Raw genomic sequence first — 20781 nt, forward strand, 5'->3', positions numbered from 1 at the left:
TCCTGAATTTGTTACAGTCAACTGTTTTACAGTTTAAAGCAGTTATAATGTTAAAGTAGTCATTGGTATGATCCAAAGATGGGAGATGCCTTTGCAGTGAGTGTGAAGGTGACTGTCTTCTGGGGTTACTAACATTTTGGGGGCAGCATGTTCTGCTGAAATGTCAGTAATTTCCTGCCAGATTACAGGGTGTCTCACCCAGAGGACAGTAATCTTTACAATTGGAAGGATTTTTTCAAGCAGATGCAGTTTGCTTTTGTTTCTCCAGATGCCTTTTGAAACATTCATGCACTTCATTCTTTTGGGTGCTTTACTAAAGCTGCCATAACTGAAAATGAAATTTATTAAAATTATCGGGAAGTGCAATGAACCTGATGATGCAGTTCTGCCAATAGCAAAGGTTCTTGTGAATACAGCTGGTAAGCTTAATGTGTTACCTGCATTAACTTAGTAAAAACTGACACAGAGAAAATGTTGAATGAAAGATTTCCAAAAAGAAAAAAGTTAACACTTTGATTATTTGCTATATTTAGAAATTGTTTACTGAATATTATGGTCACATATATATATACCATGCCTTCATCTTAAGGTCCATGCCATAGCTCAAGCGGTTAGTTCCTGGCTTCCCGTTGCAGCGGCCCGGGTTTGATCCTGGGTCTGGTCAAGTGGGATTTGTGGTGGACAAAGTGGCATGGGGCAGGTTTTCTCCGAGTACTTCGGTTTCCCCTGCCAATCTTCATTCCACCAGTTGCTCCATAATCACCGTCACCTATCATCTGGGGCTGGTACAATAGGCCAGAAGTGGCCACAGTACAGGGGACTTAGTCCCAACCCACTAGCAATAATAACAATAAAAAAAAATGCCTTCATCTTTGGGATGTTCTGCGCTCAAACCTTGGCTTGGAGTCTGAGGTTTATTTTGGTTTTCCTCAGTTCTTCCAAGCAAATGGATATAGGGCTGCGTGGTGTTATATAGCAAGTTGGTTTGAGCAGTAACTCTTGTGACTTGCATTCAGGAGGTGTCCTGTTTGTGTCTTGGCTGGGGTACCATCATGACTGACGATTTTAGAGACTTTACTCAGTCCTACACAACTGCCAGGATAATACTTCAAATTGGGCCACAGCTGCCTCCTTCCATATCCTTTACAATTCATCATTCACTGATAATCTTATCATTTGTGCTATATAGCAGGGGTGGCCAAACATCAAAGCTGAATATGGTAATTATCATGAGTTTGGGGACTCAAGACAGGCGTGGATTGCATGGCACAGTGTTAAGGTACATGCTTTCCATACAGCGGTTATTTTTGTCTTCAGCCCAATGTAATTAGTGATGCTGCAGTAATGGCTGAAAAGAATCTCGTAGCCTGAGCTACTGGCAGCATTATTAAATAGACCACAAATAGATAAGTAGGAGAGGTCTGAGGTTCTCATGGGGGTGACTATGAAGACTGCTGTTGTCAGAAGAGAGCTGGTATTCTGCCCTGAAGATGGAGGCAGCAGGTTTCTCCAAAATGTTTGTAGTTTTCTGCCATAATACACAACAAAAACAACAGATCAGAAGGGAGAGATCTTCACATAAGTAGAAATGTTCATTAAATTTTGTGCAAGTGATGTATTTTTTTTCCATTTAACCATTTAAAATTGTGCACAATATACAGGGTGTATCAAAACTCAACGGCAAAACTTCAGGATTGGACTCCTCACGTAGAGAGAAGAAAAAAAGTGTATGACAACATGGTTCCGGAAATGCATAATTACAGAGTTATCCGACCTCTTAATAATGTTAGTGCAATCAGACACCCAGCACTGTTGCACTGTTACATTGAATATGTCTGTAATGCCAGCTGGAACACTCTGGTCACGTGTCAGAAGAAATGTTCAAAGTGACCTCCTGCCTGAATACAGGCCTCCGCTTGTCGCATTGAGTGCCAATCATTCTCCATGACAACGCTTGCCCACACATCAGGAATGTCGTAACGGAAAAGCTGCGCCAATACGGTTGGGAGGTGTTGCCTCATGCTCCCTACAGCCCGGACATGAGTCCACCAGACTTCGACTTATTCCCAAAGTTGAAACAACTTATGCGAGGCCGTCGTTTTCCCTCTCTGGAAGAACTTTCTGCTGCAGTACCCGAGACTTTGACAGATAAACAAAGATGCTGTTCTGGATGGAATAGTAAAGCTTCCCACACGTTGGGACTAGGTCATTGAGAAGCAGGGGGACTATATTGAAGGACTGTAAAGAGATATAAAAAAAATAAACATGGACATAAACAAAAAATTGTGCGCATTATTTCTGAAATGACCTACGTACATTGACTGCATGATTACCCGCAGAGGTGAGATGTGTGGATTGTAGTGTTTGTATCATATCTCCATAAGTAAGTAATGATCCTCTGAAGGTTTGTTACAGTCATCTTTTGTTAATTATAAAATTGTTTTGGACACTGTCGTTTGTTCTAGGTAACTTAAAATTATACATATTTGTATTTCAAAAGCTTGGTTTGGAGCCAATTGACTAGGATCATTCTCATTTTTATAATTGATGACAGGAGATGGTCCAGCTTCCTGTACAGTATATAATTTTAATTTAACCAAGATGATGGTCAGTGCCCAACAGAATTTTGTAATTACGTCTGAATAAGATGTATACAGACTGGTACAACAGGCCAGAAGTGGCCGCAGTACAAGGGACTTAGTCCCACCCCACTAGCAAAAAAAATGATGTACACAGAATCATGGTTGTTAATGTCACTGCATATATGTTACAGTTTTGAAGTCACCGTATCTGCATATCGAAGGATTTTTGTAATATTGCATTTAATCATCCTGTTGCATTAATGGATCTTTTATAAACACATATTTCTGTTTTAAATGCAACTTCTTGTCTAGTCACCCTTCTTCCTCGCTACACGTTTGAGCGGTATACGGCCATCATCTGATGCTGTCTCTTTTGCTAAAGTTGTTGCACTCTATGTAAAAGCCATATATACTGCATGTGAACGTGATATTTCGTAAGTAAAATTAATTAAGCTTGGAATTAAAATTGAAGTTAATTAACAACATCAACAATGAGAAATACTCTCAAGCAAATATATTTTAAAAAGGCTAATTCATTTTAATTAGGAAATATCACATTCACGTGTAATAAATAACTTTGACATAGAGTGCAACAATTTAAGATAGACAGACAATGCCTGATGATGGCTGTATGCAGCTGAAACATGCAGTGAGGAAGAAGGGTGACCAGATAATAAGTTGCATTTAAAACAGAAAAATATGTGTACAAAAGAAGGATTCTTGTGTTAATATATTTTATGGTATTTAGCCAATGATTAACAAGAATCAAGTTCGTGTGACCGTGAAATTTATATGTAGAACACAAAGTCTCGAGTACTTAAGTCATGTTTAGAATGCAATGAAACCACTTTACATTCTTCAGATCTGTGTTCCTGAATCTATTTTGGTTGACATGTTCTGAGAGTGAAACTTTATGTTCCCCTTTCTGATCAGTTTGAATATGGAACTCCTGTAAGGCAAATAAAGCTCAGTCTGAAATGCCTCTGGATACTAATGAAACATGCAGCGAGTTGTAGTGATACTGCTCTTGACTCATTTTTTTTTGGGGGGGGGGGGAAATGGGGGCTGCTATGTTCAAATCTTGGCCAAGACATGAGCTATGCTGACTGAAGTATTTTGTAATTTTCCTCAGTCATTCCAGGCAAATGTTTGGGATTGTACCTCAGTTATGCCATGATGACTTCATCTGTTATCCTACCATTCAATGTTTTATAGTCAAGGCATTGACTGTCATAAAATGGCCTACAATAGAAAATGAGAAATATCACCCACAAGACAAACCTAGAAGATAATAAAGGGCTAACTGCACCTCACTGGATGCAGAGGAGCAGCTTTGATAAAAACAAATTGGGAGATGGTATTGCTCCTTGCAGTGCAACTTGCTGTTTCTTGCCAAGCAACGTATTTGCATGACAGTACACATTTCGTCTGTACCCACATTTAAATTAACATCTATTGGTAATGAATTGCATTTCTTTTTGAGAAGATATGGCTTTTCTTTGTAGCATCATCCCTTCATACTCTTTTGTTGAATTGTCTTCTGTTGTGGAGAAATCTACCCATTCATAAAAAGTAAAGCTATCCCCGTAACAGGCCATGAAGGCCCATAGGGTTGTGAGACGTTGAGAGTCCCACGTTATCTAGACAATAGGCTCACAGATGGCGGTAAGGTTGTCAGCCTTATGCGCTGGCCACGCTTTACTCCCCAGGAAAATGATGTAATTAATTCCTGGTACTCATTTGTGTTAGAGGCTGAGTCGACCCCAGGGCCATAGTGCAGGTGGAAGGATTAGGTTAATTGAAAAAAATCCAATGACCTCATCGGGGCTTGAACCCGTGACCTTCCGGCTTGTAGCATAGTGCCTCAACCAACTACGCTACCACATGCCCATTCATTGTACAGTATTTTCTTCAAAAATATTCAGTAGGGGCCTTGTCTGTAGGATAGGGCTTCTTGAGGCCTTGAACAGGCTCTGTCAGGCTTACACAGTCCAGACATTACATACCTTGAGTATGTACTCAGATTGGCATTGAAGTAATTGTCCTATTGTACTTATGTGTCAACATTACATGGGTATTGTAGTACAGGAAGAAAAAAGCCTAGAAGGATAAACATGATTGTAATTTTGTACATTGCTCATCATCTGATGTTTTCAGAAACACAGCGTTCCGGTAAGTGTCTGTACCTGTCAGGAGATGTAGGGGAACAAGGATTCGTAACTGAGTTGAACCCGTTAGAAAGGCCTAGTTATGATCACTGGACCTAACAGGCCCAACTGACTAGGAATCTCTCCTTTCTTTATGCATGATAATCGTTAGGTTCATGTTCCAAAGCATTGTTAAGCGAAAGAGGAAACCCCCAAGATGATGGACAGTACCCAAAATAATAGCCATGTCTATAGTTACACATCTTCATCGGAAGCATTTGCACTTAGCGTAAGCAGTAGCAGACTACAAGTATACTCAAGTGACCACCTGATTTCCAGTGCATTTGCTATTTTTATATATTTGCATTGATTTTCATGTGTTGTTTGTTACAGATACAAATATTATTGCAAAAATACAACACTGAACTCAGAAAATATTTCTTCATTCCCTTCTGTTTATTAATTTTGAGAAAAAGAACTCATAGAATTAGATTTCAGCTTCGTGTAATAAACATTCATATACAAGACCAATCAGAGGCAAATGATGAATGTCACTGCCTTGGCCTTCTTATGGAGGTACAGCTTCAGTCTCCCTTAACCTGTGACACCAGATGTTTGCAGGGGGATGATCAGTGCCAGATTCTGGTTGTTGTATAGGATGGTGGCTGAGCCTCGAAGGTGGCCTAGATGCAGAGGTGAATAGAAACATCACAGCCCCACTGGGAATCAAACCCAGATCCTTCAGTCATCCAACTTATAGCCTAATCATTATATTGGCTGAGCTACCTGTCTCATATTGGACCAGTATCAACCAAAGTTAAATGTATGTGGCAACATGTAAACCCCTGGTACCAGATTTAGTTGAACTCATGCAGTACTAGACGGATGGGTGGATATATCTATTGCTTTCTGTGTTAATTGTGCAGAGCCATGCAACAGTTCCCCTGTTATGATGGGAAGTGACAAGTTTTGAAATGGAAAGGTGTAGGAGGTGTTTATAATGTATTGAAAGTGGCTTTTGGAAGACAGGTTATTGAATTTTTAACATTTTGAATCAGGGAAGTGATTTGTATTTTGTAAAGAGAAGAAATTACTACAGACTACACAGACATGAAGGTTTTAACCCTTTAAAGCACAATGGTTACTATATGTACCACTTACTTGCCTTGATATTAGAACCTTCATTCCACCCACATAATGTAGTCACATATTTTGTATAGTTCTCATGACAAACAGAGATTGTTTCCATGAACAGCATTAACCAGCTGCTCATTGTTATGGGGATGCAGTGTTTTCCATGTGCTAGACACTTTTGAACAATATTTAGATAAACTTGAGTCTTCAGAGATATTGAACATTTCTGGAGAGAGTTTGTGTGTTTGTTGAATGCACTTCACAGAAGCCAGGACTACTCTCTATTTGAGGTATACTGATGGCTGATAAAGTGTTCAGTGCTGGGCATGTGTAATTCTGCCTTCAGTTTGTACAATGGAAAAGTTCGTCCACAGGTTTTTCTTTAACCAAAATGAGACAATAGACAGTGTCCAATATGTATGTGTCAGTGAAAGTTTATTATGTTCCAGCATACTCACATGTATATATAATTTCAGGCTGCCATTTTAATACTGGTTCTTGTTACAGCACTGTAATTTAAAGTATTGTTATTTATATGAATATTATTAACTGAACATAACCTAGATGAAATGTGAAAAATATGTGTGATTGCAGAAGGACTAGTTGCTGAATAATGACTGATTTAACAAATAACACTTTGTATTTATTGCGTTTTATATTTGTGGTAACCCTGGCACTAAACTTGTGTATTTTTAACGTTCCTTGTCATCACTATTGATGAATGTTCCATAGTATGCTTTGGTATTAGTGTTCTTTTCAAACCTTATTTATTAGGCATCCACTTTGCATTGTATAGAGATTTGAGGTTCTCATAGTGGCAAATGTTGTGGTCTGCTGGGACGAGGCATCATGCAGATTGTGGTTTGCTTTGGAACGTTAGTGAAACCTGGCAAAGCATTGAGCCAGCCTTGGATGATGGCCATATGATCAAGGATTTTGAAGAGCAAGAAATAAAATTCTATTTTCTATCGTATGGCAACTGAAACACAAAAATATGTTACTTATTAATCTGAGCAGTGTGATTTAAATTTAAGATTGCTTTACTTAGGAATTGTAAGACCATTACTCACAAAATTTAGTAGTGTTTTTAATTACATGCCTAGTTGTGCCCCACAATACACTTTTTCAAGTCACTGCACTTCACCAGTGGCTGTGAAAGTGACAGTGCATTATAAGTAAGCATTATATTGTGCCAGATGGTTGTAAATCTCATGATGAGTGTACTTCACTTTGCTTGGTTGTACCTCATTTGTATTGTGAATATGGAGGCGGCAGTTTCATGCAGACTCTTGATGCCTACTCTCAGAATATACAGCATCGCATCCCAGAAGGCTGTGATCTTAACACTAGATTTGTACTTTTGGTAAATACTGAACACATCCTCTTAACAAATCAGAAATGCACATGTGGACTTCCATTTTGTTTGTATAATGCTCAGTGCATATTAGCTGTAGGTTTTGGTAATACATTTGAATACTTAAAAATGTCTGGAGAACTTGGTAGATGACTAGATTCTAAAGGGTTTTGACGATGGTGTATAATGCTCAGAATTATTGGGGTTTTGGACTCTGTCCATCATCCTGTATTCTAAAAGCCAGAGAATATAACGTTTTGGAAACTGGATCTGTTTCCACCCTCAGGATCCAGTGATTGAGGTTAGCTCTGTCTAAGGGACCCAACAGAGTAGGAGTCTTCCCCATTCATCTGAGGATGGAAACATCCAATTTCCAAAATGTTATGTTCTCTAGTTTGTAGAAGCCAGTAGTTTGATTGCTGACTGTACAAACATCTGAGAGCTTCCCACATGTCACTGGGCTATGTGCATCTAACTCTTCCATGTGGGCTACTGAATTGATTTGCATACTGTAATATTGTTTGCAGGTTGACATCCTAAATAAATTCTGAAGTGAAATAAATTAGACAGTTGTACAGTTTGCATTGTCATCATTCTAAACAAGCAAGTTGGCTCAAGCAATAATAATGCATCTGACTTACTTTTGGAGGTGCCTGGTTCGAATCTAGGCTGGGATAGCAGCTGTCCTCTCTAAGGTTGGCTTGGCTTGCTTTGCTCCCTCCAGATGGATGCTGGTGTAGTACCATGAGATAGGTCACAACTGCTTGCTTCCCAGTCTTTAACATTTCATATTAAATAACCACAGAAGTTGGTAGAGTGTAATTAAATTGCCTGTGATCAATAAACCCAATGTGGTTGGCCTACGTGTGGCAGAATCAGATAGAGGGATTGTACGTATATGCCATATAAACTTATGTTCCTAGCAAACTAAGTTATTAATAAGATGTCAGATGCCGTTTTGGATTTTCCACATTGTTGTTTCTAAGTCGTGATGATGAATAGTCCTTTATACACTGCAGAGTTTTGTGATGATCAGAATAAACGTAAGATTGCAGTCTTCTGAGGCATGGAAATGTTGGCACCTCTCTACCAAACTACATGGCATCACATCGTAGAAAACAGCAATCTTTATATTCACCGCTGTGAGAACCAGATGTTTTAGGTAGTACTGTGCTGTAAGTCCCTTTGTATTTCTTCTTTGGGCATTGTCAATCCTGTATTTCTGCAGAATGTATTGGTAACTGCATCCACACATCCCTTGAGGTCTGTGTAGTACTGATATATTGTGTCTCTTCCATATCTAGTTCACTTGTCGCAATATCTTCACCCTTCTTGATGTCCCATGGAGGTAGGATCAGCCAGCCATGATGGACACAACTCTCGAAACCAAAGTGTCAGTAAACAACTACTTCTGTAGCTGTGGGCAACTGTTGAATACAACACAGCTCTGATTTTCAGAGGTCTGTTTATATTAAATGATAATTTGCCTTATAACTTCTATTTCTTAACCATACAAGTAGGTGTGAGTCACATTTCAGTATGTTTGGCCGTGTACAGTCATGTCACAACTCATTAATGTGCAGTGTTGATGTTATCATTCTAATGATGAGTAATTATGGTAAAGAAAAATGCATGCTGAAAAAAAAAAAAGAATTCACAACAAGCAGAGGTACCTGTTACTTTATTTGCAATAGCAAATGTAGGTGACACATGTATAATACAAATAACTAAACTGAGGAGCTTATCTGTTTTGTGAGAGATGTCTTTGATTATGTATGATTGTTAGCTCTCACAGTGACTGTATGCAGTGAAGTGACTTTTGGCAATCAGCCATGTCAGTACATAGATAGTATCCAACATTTTGGAAACTGTCTCTGTTTCCTTCTTCAGGGATTGATGTCACAACAGCCTTTGATGATGGAGACAAACAGTCTCAGAAATGTTGGATACTAAGTCTACTTTGACAAGATTGATCACCTGAGAATACTTCAGAGCACGTCTTTTGTTAGTTTTCATTCAAAATTGTTTTGTAAAGTACTTAGTGTAATTTAGTTGTTTGAATTGGTATTGCTTGTCAGTTGATTCTGGCATTGGTACCACTGTACTTACCAGGTCTGTAGCATTTGAACACTCAGGTTGTTTAACTATTCAATTCCAAAGCACTTTGTAATACAGAATAACTCAGTGAACAGCTTGTTAAATTAATTTTACAAGAAGACCCAGGTTTGGAAATGCGTCAGATGCTTCCTTGTCTGTGGTGTGGTCCAGCGGAGTTGAACAAACAGAGCTAAATTAGTAAGCATAGTTTTAAGTAATCTTACCATGATTGGCATTAACATTTGTTGTAGTGTTTAGGAAAGTATGTAACATTAGGAAAGGTGAACCACACATAATGCATTTGTTATTAAGTCCTGTTCACTGTCTGTGTATCTCTGAAGTCAGACTTTGTTGTTAGTACTAATTCTTTATATGGTAATCATTGTAATAATTTTATCTGGCCATTACCTGTACAGTGAATGAGTGTCAATATGTAAGTTGTTCTGGTTGAAAATGTGAAGGTTCAAACCCTCATACCCTGCTTTAAAAATGTATGGAATCTATCTGGGGTCTGGTGGATCACACGGTTGAATTTTATTTCTGCAGTGCTGATATTTTTGAAGATTATATTAACGAATATTGTATTAACCCTTTCCATGTTCTGAATGAAATCTTTGGTGTTTTCATAGTTTCAGTGAAAATATATTCCACCATTTTTGATAAGCAGATACAAGTACCTTCAGTAGGGAAGAAAGAAACTAAGGCATTTGTTTCATAAATTGAATCTAGCATAGACAGGGTTAAGTAATGTTAATATCATATGTTATAGATTTAGAAAATGCTACATCATGTTGCCTCAGATTGCAGTTGTTTCTAATGTGTCAGTATATGGTTTCTTCAGTAATTTCTAACATGTATTTAAGTCTTTAAAGCACAGTGGTCACTAGTGGTACCACCAGCTGTAACGTTCAGAAACTCTGCCTACACAGTGCATTTATGTGTCTTGTATAATTCCCAGAATTAACCAATTATTTCTGGAAACAGCATTAACTGATTGGTCCCCATAATGCAGTGTTTTCTGTGATGTACGAAGTAGATTTATATACATTATTTACATGAGTTTCAGGCTTCAGAGGATCAAGATGTGTGTTCCTTGCATTTCATTCTAGCAGGAAACAAGATTTGTAAATTTTACATGTACCCCGTACCAGGCAGTACAAGGTATGCCTTCTCCATTGCAAAAATTTTTAAAAGTAATTAGACTCAAGTGGAGTAGTGACTGCTGAAGGGAGAGTGCAACTTCAGCACAGTAATCATATTGTGAAGTTACAGATCATTATAACTGTTAAAACAATGTGTCAGAAATGGCCCAGATGGAGTATGAGGGTTAATTATGGGAAAATTATTTTTGGTGTCTGGAGTGACTTGAGCAGTTATTTAGATTTGTTTTTTGTTCTTTCTACAAATTAGAGTAACTTAACAGTGTTTTAGTTGTTGTGAATTTGAAATTTATTTGTAATCTTTGCTAATGTTAATGAAGTACTAGGTACCGAAGGACGTGTTAGTCATTGTAGTTGTATACCTGTAGTTCTGTATATTTGTCATTGCTATACTGTAAATGTTTGCAAACCCCCATATTGGGGCTTATAGACTGGATGTGAGAGAACATGTATATGTGTATGTAATATATATAAATATATTTTTATAGGAAAGAACTTTGGTGCTTTGCAAGTTATGTTTTTATCAAATTGGCCTGTCTTCTGTTTTGAATAGGCCCCAAAACCTGAGGACCATGCTGTGGGGGAGACTGGAGTAGGGCTCCACACACATTGTGGTCAGCTTCACGTCCTTCCTCCCATTTGCTCCATGAAAGGATCCCCTGATACCTTATCACAGGACATCAAGCCGTTTCGGGAAGCAGTGAGGAGTAAAATTCTTAATGTTTTGCGTAGAGTTGAACCTCAGTTGTCTGGGTTGTAGCAGTAGCAATAAGAGAAACAGCGATTTGGAAAAAGGATAGGAAACGGGGAGCATTTAATGGAATAAGAATTGACGCAGGAAACTGAAGTACTTGGAGAAAACTTGCCACTGTGTTCACCACAAGTGCCACGCGAAGTAAAGTGGAATTGAACCTAGGCCACCATGGTGAGAAGCAAGTGCTCAGTCATTAGAGCTGTGACACATCCATATATTTGTGATAAGTGTGAGCTGTATGTGTTTGTATTGAGGATCTATGTGAATGTCTTGAGTTTGAAGTTTAAGATTTCCAAAGGCAGATTTTGTATAACTATTTTTCACCCATCCCTTACAGGTGTAAAAAGCTTAGAACTGAATTTTAACACAGGAATTTCAGTGGCATTTGAAACTTCAGACATGGTTCAAAGTTCAGCTGTGTTGAATTTTTCCTGTCACAAGTATGTGATGCAAGGTATATTGTGCTTCGTAAAGATGTAATAGGGTTCAGGTAGCACAGATGTGCAGAATTTCAACTTACAGATGAGTAATTATAATTTTTAATACTTCTGTACATAATAAATCTAATACATGATCATGCATTTGTGACGGTTGTATAGTTTTTCAGCGTAATTTCATGTTGTGTATAAAGTTGGTTAATGTTCCTTGAATAGGCTATTGTAGAATTATTGATGGGGAGTAGTATACTTGCTTGATTTGGAAGGGGCAGGTGGAGAAGTGAACAGAGGTTACAACCAACAAAAGTAATAACGTTGCAAATGCAGACACTTATGAGTACCTACAACTAAAGCTTGCTAGTCTGTTATGTATGTTAATGACTAGTTATGAATATGAGCATAAAATGTAATAAATGGCATTGGAAGTTATGCATGAGTCAGTATCGTTCACCTTTTCCAGAAATTGTGACGGTATGTTTCTATATAGTATAGCATTATATATCATGTATAGAATCTTATTAGAGATGTAAATGTCATAACACAACTTTTAAATCACTGAGATTTAATTTTCTACATTTGTTTTTATAGGAAAAATGTTGCATGTGAAAGAAAGTGATTTTTCTACTGACTTCATGCTTTAAATTTAATATCGATATTGGCAGCCACAACAATTTCTTGTTGAAATATTGGTGGGCTTTATACTAGTGGTAAATAACAGGATTAACTAGCAAGAATTAATATGACTGTAGTACCATTAGAACAGTGTACCATCATTAGTCTGTTTTGTGCCTGTACCATTGTGAATTTCCAACACTGGGGTAGCAATTATGTGGTCTTAATTTGTGAAGCGAAACATACATGATTGTTTAGTAAATGATGCGCTTGTTTTCAGATATATTTGTTGGAAACTGAAGGAAAGACAGAAATAGCTGAAGGCCAGTAATGGAATTTTGTAAGAGGGAATGTTTTGCCAAGTGTTTGCTGGACAAAGTTGAAAGGTTGTGGGCACAGAAACACTGAAAGGAAATGGCATGTATCTTGTATAAATTGTAATGAATAGTTACTCAGTTTGGTCCTACTTCTCAAAGATTCCGAGTAATATACAGGGCTAGTGGAGAAGTGACAGCCTGCAGCACACAATGGAATGAGTTTCACCCAAGGAAGTCTTCATATACCATTTTATATGCCTTCAGTTGAATTAAATTATATTTAAGATTGTGTTATTTACTGATTAAGATACAAATGTTGAAGTGTTTTTATTGCTGTAACAATTCTTGTTGTGTCGTTCACAAATTAAACCCAGAGAATTCAAACACATTGTTGACTCTTCAAAATTAATTTTGTTACTGAATTAATTAACCACATGTAGAGACCAAAACTGTTAATAATTTTTTTAGAAAATATAGCATTATGTATTTATTATGGAAATATATGTACATGCTACATTTTCAGGCGTTATATTTATAGCACTCAGAAATTCTTAACAATGGAATATCATGATGCCATCTTAGCTAGGATTACCACCATGACAACCAGAATAATAACATTGTGACAACTTGGTTCTGTTCAGGATTAGGCTTCATACCTTGCAAATCTCTTAATACTTTTTTACAGTGACACAAAAACATAATTTTGACGTACAAGTTTCAGATTTTACGAGTAGAATATGTGGTTGGGTTAGGTTAGGTGCAGATGCTGTTATACATCTGTGGCTGGAGTTGGATTTTTTATCTCTGAAGGACACTGAAAGTTCTTATCAATTCGTGAATAGTATTCAAATATATTTTCTGCATGTTATTTCATTGTGTTTTAATAAAGTTTTCAGTAACTGTTGCCTCTTTACACACCATTATTAATGAATTTTCATAGTTTGTCATAGATGTGCCCGTATGTATATATATCAGGAAAGAAAGCCAGTTCTCTTTGGAAATTATTCCATTGCCACATTTCAAATACACATGAGCTATAAGCGAATCTTTTGTAGGTATATGTAGTGTGATTTGAGAAAGGTTTAATAGCCGAAAATCCTATGTTACAGGTATGTCACCGGTTATGAGAGCAATGCTACCATTGTGTTGACTTGCAACAGGACAGTTTGAACCAGATGCACTCTTATGCTTTATGTTTCACGTTTTATATCAATGTGATGGCAGACTGATTAAATTGTCAAAATTTAGAACACACCAGACTAAAATAAAAATGAAACCAACTGTTCATCGGATTTCTGTGTCTTGAACGAAGAACACATTCTGGGCATAGTAATTGCGGTAACCCTTTCATGGCGAAGCGTCTCGTGGACTAGGCATTATAGACCAGTTGCATGCGGCCTCCAGGTGGGGGAACAGGCTGTGGGTCTGCCGGTGGTTCCTCGGCTGGCTTCGTGTCTGGGTCTTCTGATGGGTCCCAGTAGCGGGCTGCCAGTTCCGGCACCACAAGCAGTTCGAGCCGTAGACCTGGAGTGTCACCTTCTTCACCTGCATTGTTACTGCGCTTCCGCAAATAGTTGAAGCAGCACGTGCGGAAGTTGCGTGTCCCGCAAGCCGCCTGACACTCGCGTCCACATGAATCGCAGCTTAGAGTTACAGACCACGTGCACACACAGCAGAGCACCAGTCCTGCACAAACACCAGTCGACAACAATGCCTCATGCTTTACTTACTTACTTACTTACTTACTCACTCATGGAGCTCAGCCCTTCTCGAGGAGCTGCCAATCATGCAGCTACTCAAGAATTTTCCAGCATTTTATGGAACCCGAAGGTTCATTACCGTGTTCACATGAGCCCTTCACTGGTCCCTATCCTGAGCCAGATCAATCCAGTCCATACCATCCCATCCTATCTCTCTAAGATCCATTATAATATTGTCAACCCACCTACGCTTTGGTCTACTCAGTGGTCTCTTTCCTTCTGGCTCTCCCACCAATATCCTATATGCATTCCTCATCTCCCCCATTCATGCCCAGTCCTTCCCACCTCATCCTCCTTTACTTGATCATTCTAATTTTACTGGGAAGGAAAAACCTAGTTAACAATGAACTGATGGTTTAACACTGGAACATCAAAAGTTTGAATGCCAGTTGTTAAAACTAATCACCAGTCGCTGTTCTGAAGACATTAAAACAAGTGTATATTACTGTACTTTGAGAACAGGATGCTAAGGAGAATATGTGCATCGAAGAGAGATGAAGTGACAGGAGGTCAGAGTAAACTACATAATGAGGAGCTTCATAACTTGTACTCTTCTCAAAGTATAATTAGAATGATCAAGTCAAGGAGGGTGAGGTGGGCAGGGCATGTAGCACAAATGGGGGAGAAGAGGAATGCATATAGGATATTGGTGGGAAAGACAGAAGGAGAGAGACCAAGATTTAGGTGGTGGACAATATTAAAATGGATCTTAGAGAGATAGAATGGGATGGATTGGATTGATCTGGCTCAGGATAGGGACCAGTGGAGGGCTTTTGTGAACACGGTAATGAACCTGCAGGTCCCATAAAATGCTGGAAAATTCTCGAGTAGCTACACAATTGGCGGCTCCTCCAGAAGGGCTCAGCTCCATGAGTAAGTGAGTGAGTGAGTATGTTACTGTACACCCACTGCTCCCCCCCACCCAAATATTGTGACTGTAGCCAAAACGCCACATCGATCTGAGCTCGTGTGATGATGTTACGAAGTTAATGTTGACCCCCCATGTGTCTAGTCCCATACCACTGTCTCGATTCCACCGCAATTAATTTGTAATTTTAGAATGCAGTACGAAGGATTATAATTGGTTATCGTACTATTTAAATCAGACCTAACGAATCTCTTCTGTGTTGGAACCCATGTGTAGGTAATTTGCAGACAAGGTCTACTCCATTTGTTGTCCTAAGGTGGTCCTTGCCATTTTCCCATGCTTCCCTGGTCTTGTTAATTTATTGCAGTTACAAAGCTGTTTAGTGTAATGTACAGACTCCGAAGTTCGTTGTCTCATATTTCATTAAATATTCATTGAATAAAAAATATTTAAAATAAATGTAGTAAGCGTGATTGAGGTATAAAGTATGTGTATTATATAGAAGTTAATTTTATGATGAGCCATTTTTTGAGAAAATCGCTACGTTTCTATGTGAGCTTCGTAAGTAAATCACGTGCCAATAGTTCCATATGAAACAAAAGTAGACTGCAGGAAGCTATTATGTAGACTCCAGTACTAAATTTCATCGGAATCAGTTCACTGATTTCTGGAATATGAAAGAAGGCCACTCAAATGCTTCCCCCCCCCCCNCATTTTTCTACGGCCCTCATTATCGGTATGTACATTGTGATGCATTATATAGCGGGGTTGGTGGAGGCTACCAAATGAAACATCTTGAGAACTGATCTTCCTGGAAAATTTTCTCTCGCCGTAACTTTATATCCACCCACCCATCGTTATTAAAACATCGGTTTAACTTTAAAACTCATTTGATGCTGGTCTCTTTGTGAACAGTGTCACTACATCAACAGTCAGCTGTTTCTTTTGATCTCGCGCGCCATCTTTGAAGAAGTTAGATTGGAACTCGCGTGAGTAGCAGATCAATGTGATCCATGTACTGCGGAGTGATTCTATTGGAATAGAGATTACTCCGTACTATAAGAAACGCGTCCTGCCTCGTGCATTGGGTTTGTTTTACATTGGCGGGTGAAATGTGGTCAGGGAAGCAGTATTTCATTATCCACACATACTGAAAGCACTGAAGAAGCGTACGTATACTTCAATTTAAAGTTTGAGTTTTAATTTACATATTGTAGTGAATGAAGAGGTCAGTTTTAAGTCTGAGATTTACATGCAGTACAATCTCACTGTAGTGTTATTGCTCATGCGATTTTAGATTCCACCATACTGCTATAAGCAGATTTTAGGTTATGTTACTTACACTACACTCAAAAGGAGAACGGGACAATAAAATTACATTAGGAGAATCATTTTTATCTTCGTCCATCAGAATGGTTTTCAAACTAAAATCGCGGCCCAGGTCAGGTTCACAGGGACCGTCAGCTAGTTCGCGAAGATTCTTCAAAAAGATTTTTCTTCGTTTTTTAATGGAGGAAAGTGCCAGAATGTTAAACACAAGTAAACAAATGTTACGAATACTGAGAAGTACATTTGATTGGCTGAATCAAGGAGAATGAGACAGAGATCGCCTGGGTTGTAACACCGTGTAGTCTGGTAGAATTCCACCGCTGCTCTCCTTTTGCTTCTTGTTAGTTTCTTGCTTGGCTTACTTTTCGACCTTGAAGAAAGCAATAGGTTCCTCGAGAAAGTGCATGGGCTTCTACAAAACTACACCGCGTTACAACCCAGAACATACGTTTGATAGTCACTGCTGTGAGAATACCGCCTCTGTGGTCTAATGATCAGAGTTCGATTCTCGGCGCTACCAGATTTTCTGAGAAGCAGTGGGTCTGGAACGGTGTCCACTCAGCCTCATGAGGATAATTGAGGAGCTACTTGAATGGATAAGTAACAGCTCCGGTCTAGAAAACCGAAATTAATGGCCATGGGGATTCGTTGCGCTGACCACGTGGCACAAACAAGCGTCGGTCGCTCTGTCAGCATAGTTCGCTTGCGGACTAAAACCACGGAGTTTGTTTGTACTGCCGTGAGAACCTCAAATCCAAAATATGTTGCACAACCTCAGGGACTGGACTGCTTGGGAGACAAAGACGGTAGAGGCATGACCAAGAACGCGTGGCTGATGCGCAGAAATACATTTCGCGTCCTCATAATGGACTCGTCCGAAAAGTGTTGCTGCTGGGGTGTCGTGTCAGACGTGAGCCATATGAGCTAGCAGCTCGGCCCGATGAGTCACAGCAGTGCGACTGAAGAGCGCGTACAGTGTGGTCGCGTCTTACGCGAGGATGAAAACCGAAAGACCTCGCATAATTCAAGGCAAATTTTAAGAACAAATACATGATCCTTACCGATTTTCTTTTGATGGGGGGGGGGGAGTGAATTCACGTTATTTCAAACTTTGCGCATTATATTTTTTATACCGCACCATTTCAAATTCGCGTAAAATAAGACCACACTCTCTTCTCATTGTGATTTTTACTGAATGAACTCACAAAATACATGTGGGTAAGATAAAGGTAAAGTTGCCCCTGCGCTAAACGAATTAAGTACTACGCCATGAAGGCGTACGGGGGAGTGGATGTATAGACCCACATTTTTTATCTCGGCACTATTGGAGGTGAGCGGTCAGTTTCACGCCCCTGTTGTTTCCCCCCCCCCCCCCCCCGCGAGGCACCCNGGTACCCATTGGGTAGGAGGCTGGGTAGGCCCCAGAGCCGGTCTGGACGACTTGGAGAAGAGAAAATTCTTGACCCTACCGGGACTCTAACTCCGACCACTCTGTCGTCCAGCCCGTAGCCAGTCGCTATACCGACTGAGCTGTCGCAGCTCACTGTGTATGTTTAGCTGGGCTCAGATTACTTGCTGTCTTTCAGAATATGTCATACGTGGTATTATCCAACAGTTATCTTGTGTAATGAGTTCTCAGGAGGAAGGAAAGTTGAACGCAGACAAGGTTATTGTCGCCCCTTCCGTCGTTGCTATACGGATAGCCCCACCCCCTCCTACTCTCCTCCCTCACACCCTCCCTGAAGCAAACTCACTACCGGTTCGTCTGTCCTCTACTCATTGCGTCTTAGGGAAACGGGACTTATGAATGGCTCAGAATAGCACAGAAAATTGGATTTCGTGGCGATGTTCATGAATCTTCGGTTTCCATAACGACAGGAATTTCTTTAAACGACTGAACGAAGCCAGCAAGTTTCTTAGCCATAGCGCCACAATTATAAATGTTTTTAGTTTCAAGCAAATGGGTATTATTTAGCTTCGTGGAGCAAGAGGTGTATTGTAGAGTTAACTGTTTGAGTGAAGGTCCCATAACCAGGCTGTAGAGATGACATATTCTAACAAGAAAACCGGTTTCAAAGCAACTTTTCAAATGGAACTGTACGTCAGAATACTGCGATAGTACTGAATGTAGTGTGGTCTCCATACGCAAAGCTTGTCTGTTTCGGCTCAGTGAATATCGGCCTTCAAAACAGAGCCCAGCAACTTGGGAGTTATTTCTTGTAGTTTGTATAGTACGTATTCAAATTATTGAATCTGAGGTTCTCAGGGCCGTGACTATGGGATGTAACACCGTGTAGTCTGGTAGAAACAGCCCTGCACGCTGCCTGTTTCTTGCTGGGTTTGTGCTTGGCTTGCACTTCGACACTGAATATGGAGGTATCGCCTACCTCCGTGACGGTTAAAGACTGACTACACTGCGTCGCATGTCAAGAGATGCTGTTCGGTATTTAAATCCGTTACTTACCAGTCATAAGCAGTGTAATGGGCGAACGACCGGCCATTGTTCTGCGGCTGCTTGTTGCCCTGCAATTAACGTTGTTCGTCAGTAATAATTTAGTTCAGTTCTTTATCACTTCTTTGCCGAGTGAACAGATACAAGCCCAATTACAGACACAGCACAGTGTAGATACTGGTAATCACATTAAGGACAAACACAACATAAAGACAACAAAACAAACTTCGTCGCCTTTAGTCCGCAAGCATACTATACCGACCGAGCGACCGCCGCTTGTCCGCGAAGTTAGTGCCAACTTTTGCGGATAGAGGGTGTTGCGTGGTCAGCGCAACGAATCCTCACGGCCGATAATTTCGGTTTTATAGACAATAACCACACAATAATAATAATAATAATAATAATAATAATAATAACAATAACAATTCAGTTTTAACAGCCTAAATGCCAGTGTTAATATAATCACAAACGAAAGGACAAATAAAACGAACACATACACACAAAGACAAAATCAAAACAAGTACCATTTAGACAATAACGATTTAATAATAGTAATAATAACTACTACTATTACTACTACTACTAATACTAGTAGTAGTAGTAGCAGTAGCAGTAGTAGTAGTAGTAGTAGTAGTAGTAGTAGCAGCAGCAGTAGCGGTAGCAGTAGCAGTCTTGTACAAATAATTTAATTCAACAATGAATTAATTTCGGAGCCGGGATACCTCAGTCGGTTTATTGACGGGATACGGGCTGACGGCCGGGGTTCGATTCCCGGATTGAGCAAGAGATTTTTCTCTTCCCCACAACGTCGATACCGGTCCTGGGACCTACCCAGTCTCCAATCCAATGGGTACCGAGGGCTCTTTCCTTGGAATAAAGCGGTCGGGGCGTGAAGCTAACTACTGAACTCCAATTAATGCTGAGGTCAAGACTGGTAGAGCTATACGTCCGCTCATCCATCCGACTTCATGGCCTAGTGCTTAATTAATTAAGCACAGGGACAAATTCAATTTTACGAGTTAATTTAATTTATAAAGTCAAAAAGCGATAGATCGGGAAAAAGGAACAGAACGAAGAAAATTACGTAGCGAAACCTCCATAATTTATGCTTTTTGCTTTCCACCACATATTGGGATTTATGTGGGAGAAATTGGAAATGCATACAAAATTTTTTTACGGGAAATCCTCAATCGAAGACACTGATTGTGATCCCTATGCTTCAGAGGAAAATAATATTATTATTGATCCAGCGAAATAGTATATGAGGATGTGGACTGGATTCAACTGGCTTAGGGCACTGTCCAGTGTGGGTTCTTGCAAACGTTTCTCGTTGATAGATGGAAGTGCATGTGATAATCATTTGGAACACTAACCCGTCCTTATATATCCAATTTAATAATTACCAGAAGTTTTATTATCTCCGTAAAAATGAGGTTCATGTGGCAGTCGGTCTGCCTCACGCCGAGTCCCTGCAGTGCAGTGTGACGGGATGGTAGCAATAAGGGGAACAAGCAAACATTCGTATTTTCAACAATCAAGTTCCTTCCGTCAAATGTGACACTTTTTTAGTTTTCCACCTCGTCACCACCTGCCTTACATGTTTCGGCTCACCACGGAGCCATCATCAGAGGCATTTATAGTAGAAAAAGAAATCACCAACACACAAAACTTCACTTTGTCCAAGATAGCCACGTTCCAGTTAATTAAAATAATTACAAATAGTTAAAATTACCCAGAGTGTCGGTTCACTAAAAGTTTTTCACACACCACACCACAGT

At 39.5% G+C, this 20781-nt stretch overlaps 1 protein-coding gene across 4 annotated transcripts in view; it reads left to right on the forward strand.

The window, feature by feature from the left end:
• The window catches only part of LOC111871582 (INO80 complex subunit D), a 194333-nt gene that overhangs the window by 28001 nt on the left and 145551 nt on the right, over positions 1-20781 (forward strand). Inside the window, exon 11 of one of the 4 annotated variants that reach the window (XM_023864795.2) lies at positions 11028-13963. The exons of 2 other annotated variants lie outside the window; for them this stretch is intronic. In XM_023864795.2, the coding sequence (XP_023720563.1) occupies positions 11028-11041 (14 nt within the window). In that variant the 3' untranslated portion in view covers positions 11042-13963. Of the gene's footprint in view, positions 1-8521; positions 10971-11027; positions 13964-20781 lie in introns of those variants that run through there. One more of the 4 variants, XM_023864794.2, reaches the window with a different exon arrangement.

This window comes from Cryptotermes secundus, unplaced genomic scaffold (genome assembly GCF_002891405.2).
Source record: "Cryptotermes secundus unplaced genomic scaffold, Csec_1.0 scaffold1876, whole genome shotgun sequence".
NCBI classification, from domain to species: Eukaryota; Metazoa; Arthropoda; class Insecta; order Blattodea; family Kalotermitidae; genus Cryptotermes; species Cryptotermes secundus.